The 10414-nt window shown below is 49.8% G+C and overlaps 1 protein-coding gene across 1 annotated transcript in view; it reads left to right on the top strand.

Moving 5' to 3' along the window:
• SLC6A11 (solute carrier family 6 member 11) overlaps nucleotides 1–10414 on the top strand; it is a 420578-nt gene that overhangs the window by 365894 nt on the left and 44270 nt on the right. The window contains exon 8 of the mRNA XM_019505104.1: nucleotides 2827–2951. Coding sequence (XP_019360649.1) covers nucleotides 2827–2951 — 125 coding nt within the window. The remainder of the gene's footprint in view (nucleotides 1–2826; nucleotides 2952–10414) is intronic.

Raw genomic sequence — 10414 nt, 5'->3', positions numbered from 1 at the left:
CCAGAAGCACTTCCAGTCCACTTCTGGGTCTGCCAGGGAGCACACCAAGGGGAGGGGGTCCGCATCCCCCTGGCTCAGCGACTGGTGCCTCCTGAGTCTGGGGGGGGCACTTGGGGCCCCCCCCGGCCAATTGCTGAGTGGGGGGGCACAGGGAAGCCCCCCTGCACGCTTGGTGGCAGACCTGGAAGTGGACCAGAAGTACTTCCGGTCCACTTCCAGGCTTTGCTGCTGAGCACGCCAGGGGGGGCCCTGCACTCCTGTGGGACTCTCCATCCACCCCATCATCATCACATTCATCAGCTACACCTGGTACCTCAAAATATGTAGAAAAACCATTTAAAGCTGTGTCTATGGCCAAATTGCTGATTCTCTGAATCAACATTGAATCTTCAGATTTGGATTCAGCCTAATCAAATTGGGACAATGATCCAAATCAGCAGATCGAATCATTGTCCCCAATTCAGGCCAAATCCAAATTGAATATGGCCCGTTTCACACACCCCTACTAATCAGATGCCAAGCCTGTTCTCCTAAATTGGTGATATCCAGTACCTACATTATCTTTACTGTCTGAATCTTGTTGTACCATAGTTAACTTGTTTTAAATCAGTTATCATGTCCAGAAATAAGAAACTCAGGAGACAGGGCTTATCACTACTCCAAGCCTACTAAATTCTTCCTAGCCATATATCAGTCCTCTCTTGTTACTTTCAGTATTGCCCCTGCTGTGCCAACCCAACTTGTGCTCAATCAGTCTCACATTCTCTCTTCAAGAGGCTTTCCTGATTGAATCCTTCCAAGCCTATCTAACAAGGCCAACACATTACCTGAATATGCAGTGTCCAAACCTTTAACACATAAGGTTATCTGTGCCTGTGTGGGGCTTATAGAGGGTCTGCTTCAGCCACAAGGATGCAGTAAATCAGGCTCAGACAGAAGCATGACAAAGCTGCTGACGTGCCTTCCATATCAGTCTTCATTGATCGTAATTTACTTTCAGCTACATATATATTAGTTTTGCTTATTACTTTCTCAAATACATAGTCATCTCTTGCAGTAAATGATCTTAAGAGACTGAGTGTCATGTTAAGTCGTATCAACCCTAGCATTCATTAGCAGAGCCTGGTTTAAATTGAAATTTTTCAGTTTTTGTGAAAATCAAAAAATTAAGTGTTTTTCACAAGAAATGTGATTTGGGCATGCTCTGATCAGCAGAAGGGAGAGAAGCCAGTGCCACAGTGGGGTGGGGTGTGCTCTTGGTCAGCACCTTGATGCATAGCCTCTGGGCTAGGCAGTGGCTGCAACATGCTGTGGAGGGAGCAGGGTAGTAAGGGGCTGTGGCCCTGCATTGCAGAGGGGCATCAGGTGGCAGAGTTCCTGGGTGGACAGCTGCTCACCTGCAGGGCTGCTCTCCAGCTCAGACCTAGCTGAAGCCACGTCTCTCCATGTGTCTGCAACGGGCAGGGCTAGGGGCTTCTCACTCTGCTGCAGAAGCCATCAGCCAGCTAACCTTCTGCAGCTGCTTCCTCCAGAGCAGGCTGGATCCTGACTAGGCTTTGTCGTTTCCTCCCTCAGTCCCCTCTCCCAACTCCCCTCGCGCACACACATACATACACACTGCACCAGAGCTAAGGGATAACTAAGGGATGGCTTTGCGCTTGATCTCTGGGCTTAAATTTCCATGTGGTAGCCAGTGGGGCCATTACTGCTTGGGTTCTATAGAGTCTCTCCCTCCCCTCCTCTTTCCTCCCCTCATAACACAAGGACTGTGAAAATGGCACCCCCAGCCATGATCAGGCCATGATATTAGTGAGCTGAACCTGCAATTTACACCAGGCCCATCAGGGTGAGCAATGATTCTTTTCTGTGCTCTGGACAAAGATAACACATTTCCCCTAAAAACTGTCTTTTTAAAGTGATTTACAATTGTGACATTTCAAATATTAGGGAAATATTTCCCCATGTGACCTTAATAATTTGACTTAACCCTGATGGGGAGAGATCCCATGCAGGCTGTGAGAGAACAGATTATTCTCCATCTCCGGAATTTTGAGACTGCCAAGATTTTGTGATGAGAAGTGAGAACTAAATGAGCCTCTAAGGCAGTGGTTCTCAACCTTTTCAGAGTCAAGGCACCCTCTGTCAGACTTGGCACCAGTCCATAATTTTTATGAATTCTGTGGCACCCCCTTTCAAAAACTACTTCATTAATTACAAACAAGCCTTATCTCCTTGCAGAGGGGGCAGGTAGTGGTGGTGAGGGAGCAACCAGGCAGGGAGAGTCTAAGCTTAACCTTCTATGTTCATCTCATGACACATGCAGCCTGAACCTGCCTTTATTGCTTATCTCCCCACACCTTGCTTATCTTCTCATGCTTCTGCTGTGCCCTTCAAAGGATTTCATGGCACCCCAGGGTGTCCCAGCACCCTGCTAATCACCGTTCTAAGGCCAAGTCTTTAGTTGGTGTAGATTGGCATAGCTACCTAGCTCTGGGTCTCGGCTTTCCAATAAAGAGGCAATTTTCTTGGCCAAAAGGTTAGGTTTGCCTTAGCCTTTATTCCAGAAAAGCCATCATAGAAGAAAAAGGTGAGGGTTTTGTCCTAATCACAGTTTCAGGGCCTTCCCAACAGACATCCTCCTGCAAACACTTACCTATGTGAATAAATTTAGCCTTTTGACCATTCTTGGGCACAAGATTATTCATGTGCATGTGTTTAGAATACCAGAGATCAATGATGCATTCCTGGAGTTTTACATTATGTGTATTCAATTGTGTCCCAAAAACCCAGGCATGGAAGATAATATTTTTCTGCTTATTTTTTCAGGGACTGCATTATGCTCTGCTGTTTGAACAGTGGCACAAGTTTTGTTGCTGGTTTTGCCATCTTTTCTGTCCTTGGTTTTATGGCTTATGAACAAGGGGTGCCCATTGCAGAAGTAGCAGAATCAGGTAAATTCCAAAAACAGATTTAGGACAGTTAATTACCATGTTCAACTGTTGATGACAAAAGAGTTTGTGTGGTTGCTCACTCTCCATACTTATTAAGTTGGTATTGATCTAGACTGCTTTACATATGGTTCAGAAAAATAGTGTTAAATAAGAACGGTCTCACTGATTACAATGACTGCTATATACACATTCTGTTCTTGATACTGTAACTCAGGCAGCGGTACTACCTGCAGCCACGTCCAAATTTTTGGGATCCTGGGGTGCCAAAAGGCCTTGGTCAACACCCAGTCTGTCTACAAGCTGGGAGCCACCACTCAGTGGAGTGCTCTCCCATGGTTCTCCCCATGCCAGACCACACACTAAATGACTATTTACAATAATGTATTATTTACAATAGTAACAGAAAATTAACAGGTTCACTATCACATAAATAACAAACAAATATTTTCAATAAGCTCAATAATAATCTGCACTCACAAATAAAAGAAAGTACTCATTATATAGGAAAAGAATTATCTTAACGACTTTAACACTCAGGCAGCTTGTAACAGGTATATGCACCTAATCAGCGAGAACTCCACAGAATCACTCTGACAACTGCAAAATAACCCCCTGTGTAATGGCTACGGTTGAACACCAGGTGGAGCTGTGCTGGGTCTGCCTCAGAAAAGGTGTTGCAATTCCAGCATCTGGTCAGCAGACGGGTCCTCTGTCAGGACTTCAGGAGCAGCTGCTCCGGAGACGGGGGGTTCTTTCCCCAGCAGTATTTCCTTGGTGACTGCAAACAATCACACCATCCCCAGATGCTTCCCCGAAGCAGCTTCCCTGTGTTTGGCACCTGGAGTGCCCCTTTTGGGCTCTGCTTTATTGAGCTCTCTGCTGGAGGTCCCACAAGGCTGTGATTTCCCCTTACTTTCTTTAGCTCTCCTAGGGAACCTTACCTATCTCCCCCTTTCCCTGATTCCCTCCCAGTGTGTCTCTGCACCCTGGGAACTAAAGTGGGGGTGCAGTTTGCACAAACCCTGCTCCGTTAGCAAAGGATACCAAGTGATCCTGGGCAGACAGTAGTTTACAGCTCTTTAGTCCTCTGCAGCAACTCTCATAGGAGCGGTTCAATCACCAGCAACCCCTTCTGGCAGCTCTCTTACAAGCAATTCTCCTAGCAGCAGACCCTTGGCAGTGCTCTCTTAGAAGCAATCCTTCTGGCAGCAGTTCCCAACTCCCTTCTCTCCAGCTGCTCTTTTCCCTTTTTCCTGGGCTTCCCATCCTGGAGTTGCAGCTGTCCTATTGCGTGCATACATTCTGCAGCCTTCAGCTCCAACCTGGTTATCTTGCTGCTATATCTGTGTGCACAGCCTGCTGCAAATCCATGCCTCAACAGTACAAACACCCTGATTGGCCTTGCAAACCCTGAGCAAGCCCTTCAGCACCTTTACAATACATTTATGGTCCCACATTTACACGTGAATAATACCAATGTCATCATGCAAAGCAGCATAATCCATAAAATTAAGAAGCCAGACCCAGAAAAGGATGTGTTTTGCCACAAAACTGTCTACTAAACAGCCAAGGATTTTGTTTGGTGGAGCTGTACAGGTGAGATTGTTCTCCACAAACCTTACACATAGGAATTATTCAGATGCTTTTTAAATTAAATGGACCAAATTGTCAGCTGTTTGCTTCCTCCAATAAAAGAATAAACTCCACAGTCTTACAGGTAGGAATTATTCAGATGCCTTTTAAATTAAATTGACCGTATTGTCAACTGTTTGCTTCCTTCAATAAAAAAATAAACTCTACAGTCATCAAAAGGAAAACACACCAGAGCCTCAGTTGGTGCCTAGTGATAGGTTAATGGAATGAAAGTACCACTGGAAATTATAGGACCCTGTTAAATGTGAAAGCTGTAATATGCTTATAGCACTGACACATCCCCATTACCTATCATGCAATCATGGCAGGACTACAGTAAGACACTTTACCTAGATGGTTTAGACATAGGTGATCCTGCCTGGATTAGATGACCTCATGAGGTTTGTTCCATGATCCTAATAGCTTCCGTGTCAGCCTTGTCAGTTCAGATCTTTCACACCCATTAGAGAGGACTAATAGGCTGTACTAGGGGGACGGTGACAAAGATCAGAGAGCCCCTGCATGGGGACAGACTGCAGCCTGCACTTTGTGCCTGTGTCTCTTTCACACTACAAGGTGTGAGAATGGAGCCTGATCCCTCTCCCTAAGACAGAAAAAAAAGGAGAGGAGTCCCCATCCTGCCCAAGGACAGATAAAGTCAAAGGAGAGACTGTGTGCATTGTATCAAGGGGGACACAGCCTAAAATTACATTACTGCTGCAAAGGCTATAATACAGGTGGCTCTGCTAGGAAAATCTGACTAGAAAGTGAGGCAGGGGCCTCACTGCTTCAGAAGGTTTAAGTCCCAGATGGCTTTGGGCTTTTCAAAAAGAACACAAGAATACCAGAAAAATGCCCTTGTCTTTGCCATGGGAAAGGCAGTGGATGATATTCTATGTGCCTTTCACCTCACTGAAAAGCAAAATACAGACTATAAAAAATTGAAAACGTTTTTTAATACTCATTTGATAGGTAAACAGAATGTTATATGTGAAAGGGCCAAATTTAGTATGCCAGGAACCAAGGGAAACTGCAGGTCACACTCTAGCTGAACACTGCAATTATGAGGTTGGGGTGGGGGAGAAACTCATAAGAGACAGGATTGTTGTGGACATCAGAGACACAAGTTTATCAACACAACAGCGGTTAAATCAGAACTCACATGAGTAAAATTCTTAACAAAATTAAGATGCAAGAAACAGTAGTATAATTTAGGAGCTAACAGTATATCTAAAACTGCAAATGTCAGATAAAATTCTACATTAGAAATTTGTGGTAATTCCCAAGAAAGCAGGTTGTGACAGAATTTTCCCTCTTTTCTCCAATCTATGTGATACAAGAGTTGATAGTTCTCCTACTGGGATTGCCAGCAATGCAAGGACTCTTTCATGCCCATAGGAAGGTAACTTCAGACCCTGTTACCAATACAGCTTAAATCTACATGGCCCAACCTGAAGGAATTTAAGAATCAAGGTGCTGAACTAAAACTTAATTAGCAAAAAAATGTCCATACTGGGCGTAGAGCAAAACCACTACCAGAGCTTCTGCTGAGGGACAATGATTTTAATATTATAAAAACCTTAGTCTGTCTGTCTGTCCCTCTGTTATTCACACTCTGATTGGTTATCTCGGTAGCCAACCACAATGCTTACTGAAACAACCGATCAGAGTGCTCTGCACAGAGAAAAGCACCACCATGACAGCAGGGACTGAAGGGCCAGAGCAGGGGGATGAGGCCAGCGGTGCTGTCCTTGTCCCCCCACCCCCCACCCCTTAGAGGCAGAAGGGTACGGCAGGGACAGTGCTCCCATGACAATCGGGTCTGAAGGGCCGGAGCAGGGGGGCCAATGCCACTGGTCTCATCCCCCCACCCCCGGTCCCTCAATCCCTGCTGTCATGGCAGCTCTGTCTCCATCATCCCCCAGCAAGGCTGGAGTCTGGGGTAGGGGGCAAGGATAGCAGCACTGGCCTTACCCCACTCCCTGGCCCTGCTCCTTGGAGGCAGAGGGGGACGGGGGGGGGGAAACACGCCTGGACCTAGTGGTGGGGGAAGGGGAAGCGGGGGGGAACAGGGCCGGGTGACAAGTGAGGGCAGGGGCCAGATGCAGAGACAGAAGGGGACGGTGGGGACGGCACCACCATGACTGCTGGCCTCATACCACTCCCCCCAGTCCCTCAGTCCCCACTGTCCCCCTTTGCCTCCAAGGACCAGGGCCACAATGGGTAGGGTAAGTTGAATGCCACTGGCCTCGGCCCCCGGCTCTGGCCCCTCAGTCCCCGCTGTCATGGCAGTGCCATCCCCGCTGTCCCCCAGCAGGGCTGAAATGGGGCGATGAGGGCAGCACCACTGTCCTCACCTGCCTCCCTGGCCCTGCTCCTTGGAGGCAGAGGGGGACGGAGGCAGAGGAAAACGAGCCTGAACCAGATACAGCAAAATTCCATACCATTGAACATGCTCAGCATATATTAAAGACTAGCCAATTCCTCTAGACTGATGGAGGGGATGGGGGAATGGGGCCAGAGGCAGAGCAGCAGCAACACAGGGCATTGGGTGGTGCTGCTCCAACACCACCCACTCTTCCTCCCCCCCCCACTACCCATCATTCTTGACGGGCAATTGGCTAATAGAATCATAAGAAGTTAGGGTTGGAAGTGACCTCAGGAGGTCATCTAGTCCAGCCCCCTGCTCAAACTAGGGTCATTCCCAACTAGATCATCCTAGCCAAAGCTGTTTCTAGCCGGGTTTTGAAAACAGCCAAGGATGGAGCTTCTATCATCTCTCTAGGTAACCTGTTCCAGTGTTTTACTACCCTCCTAGTCAGAAAATTCTTTCTAATATCTAACCTAAACTTCCCGTGCTGCAACTTGAAACCGTTGGTCCTTGTTCTGTCATCTACCACCACGGAGAACAGTTTTGCTCTATCCTCTTTCGAACTCCACTTCAGGTAGTTGAATGCTGCTATTAAATCCCACCTCAGTCTTCTCTTCTCTAAACTAAATAAGCCCAGTTCCCTCAGTCTTTCCTCGTAAGTCATGTGCCCCAGCCCCCTCACCATTTTTGTTGTCCTCCACTGGACTCTCTCTGATTTGTCCACAACTTTTCTGTAGTGGGGGCCCAAAAGTACTCCAGCTGTTGCCTCACCAGTGCTGAATAGAGGGGAATAACCACTTCGCTTGACCTACTGGCAACACACCTACCAATGCAGCCCAGTATGCCATTAGTCTTCTTGGCAATGAGGGCCACTGCTGGCTCACATTCAGCTTATTGTCCACTGAACCCCAGATCCTTTTCTGCAGAGCTGCTGCCCAGTCAGTCAGCCCCCAGCCTGTACCAGTGCATGGGACTGTTCCGTCCTAAGTGCAGGGCTCGGCACTTGCCCTTGTTGAACTTCATGAGATTCATTTTGACCCAGTCCTCCAATTTGTCTAGGTCACTCTGAATCCTAGCCCTACCCTCCAGAATATCTACTACTTCCCCCTGCTTGGTGTCATCTGCAAACTTGCTGAGTGTGCACTCTATGCCATCTTTCAGGTTGTTTGTCTCAAAAGCTCCCAGATGTTTGGAAGTATTCAAAATATGGCAAATGTGCCTATATCCTACTTAGTGGGTGTGTCTACATGAGACACTTAAGAGTGCAGTAGCGTAGTTTATTGTGCAGTAAGCATGCGTGTCTACACATGTGCATGCTTATTGCATAGTAAAAATGCTTAATCATGAGTAAATTTGCTACCTGCAATTTACTTGTGATTAATTACAGTTATGCATGTATAGATGTGACCTGGGAGTTAGCTTGCTTGCTGGTCAGCCCTGCCACTAGGGGTTGGCCTGAGGCTAGCCCCAGGCCTCTGGGCTTGGAGACTTCCTGTCCCAGGGCTGGGCTGCCTCAGACCTTTAAAAGCCTGCAGGCATTCAGAGCCCAGGGCATACCAGCAGGGAACCTGAGGGCACTCCAGGCCCATGTGTCCCCCTGGGCAGGCCACAGGCTGCCTGCCCTAGCCTGCCTGCACTCCCGTGCCACTGCTTGGCACCACCTGCTGTGTGGCTGCCAGACTGTAGGCTGCTCCAAGATGCTGCAGGTTCCAGCCAGCGCTGCCAGCCCCCAGGCCCAGCTGCAGACACCGTCTGGCCGCTATGGCCAGCTCCACCTGCCTGCAGCCCACCCCCAGCAACCTACCCTGAGCTTGCAGGTGCTATGGAGCATTGTCCCTGTCACATGGCTGCCAGTCCTATGCTGGGTCCCTGTGCTGTGCACTGCAAGCAGCTGTCCAGGCCCAGCAGCACAGGGACAGCCATGAGGGGGCCCAGAGAGCTGGTGCAGGAATCATGGTGGCATCCTCCTTGTCCTCAACTGTGCCCACATTCATGCCCACCACCTGGGGCTCCAACTGGTGACAGGAGGAGACTGGCAGCCTCGTGGCACTGTGGGGTGAAGTGGAGGTGCAATGCCAGTTCAAGTGGAGTGGGCACTCCAGTGCCTATGTCTATAAGGGGCTGTCAACCTGGATGTGGGAGCATGGACACTACTAGTCAGCATGACAGTGCTGCATAAAGGTCAGGGTCTTGCAGGTGCAGTGGATTTCCAGTACTGGCCACTGTCATTGGTCTGGGAGTGTCCTCAAGTCCATGTCTTTTATGCAGAAACTGATAGAAATCCTCATGCCCCAAGACCCAAGCCACAGCCATGCTGTCTATAGCAGCACAGACAGCCTGCCTGAGCCCCCACCCCGCCTGGCACCTCCAGTGACACAGTACCAGGGAAGGGTCCCTCAGGTGTACGGTAGCCTGTCCTGCTGAGCTCCCGGGCTGCACCCTCCACCAGAAGCTTGGGGAGCCCAAGCCAGTGTCTGCCGAGCAAGCTCTGCAGCTCCAGGGCCAGCAACAAGGTGTGGCCAGCCATGATACCACCAGCTGTCAGCAGCACCAGATTCTCCCTGGTGGGGGCCCTCGGCCAGGCCTTCACCCACTGCACCTCACCGTCTGAGGACACAGCACAGAGCTGCACACCATTGCTGACAGCCATGACCTCACAAAGCCACCAGCCACACCAGCCCCAGCCATATGGTAAGCCCTGCTCTGGGGGGAGGGCCCTCCCCTCCCTTTTCCTGCCCTTGGCTCTGGCCCCTGCTCCTGACCCCCATCCCCACTCCACTCGCTCGCACTCCCTGGACCCCAGGTTCTCCCACCACAGCACATAGGGAGATGGGACACAGTGCCAAACTTTATCAAGAGTCTGTGACCCTGCGGCTAGGTGGGGATGGGCCTCTCACATGCCGAGGAACAAGTTGATGCTGGTGGTGATGTCCTCCTTGGCTGCAGGGGACAAAGACATGTAGTGCAGCCACAGATATTCCTCCAGGCAGCAGTGGAGGTTGTGGGGCATCCTGGGCTTGCCTGCTGCACTGACATAGCTCAGGGTCACATTCCAGGTGTGCAGGTTCACTGAGGGCACCATGTCCATCAGCAGCAGTAGGGCATAGTGTGTTGGGTACCCCTCAGAATAGGCAAACAGCTCCTCACACACCACCCAGGACATGCACACCAGGGCATGCTTGGGTTGCAGCGGCAGCGTGAGATGGGGGACTGGCCCCATGACTCCTCCCTGGAGAAGATCCCCGCAGGGAGGGCAGGGCTGCAGGCTGCTCCTTGCCTCAATCACCTGGGAGCCCTGCACCCGTCAAGCTTGAGTGCCATGGCCTGTGCAGCAATGCACCAGAGATGTTGGCCTGCTGGAGGAGCAGGGGGGAGTGAGGTCTGGAACTGCAGCAGCAGGTGCTACCAGGTTCCTGGTCTGTCCCACCCTGGGAATGGTGGGAGTGGGAGGGGGCAGGTG

Source organism: Gavialis gangeticus, unplaced genomic scaffold, assembly GCF_001723915.1.
Source record: "Gavialis gangeticus isolate Ggan-Ray unplaced genomic scaffold, GavGan_comp1, whole genome shotgun sequence".
NCBI lineage: Eukaryota > Metazoa > Chordata > Crocodylia > Gavialidae > Gavialis > Gavialis gangeticus.
This window is presented reverse-complemented; position numbering and strand designations above follow the sequence as displayed.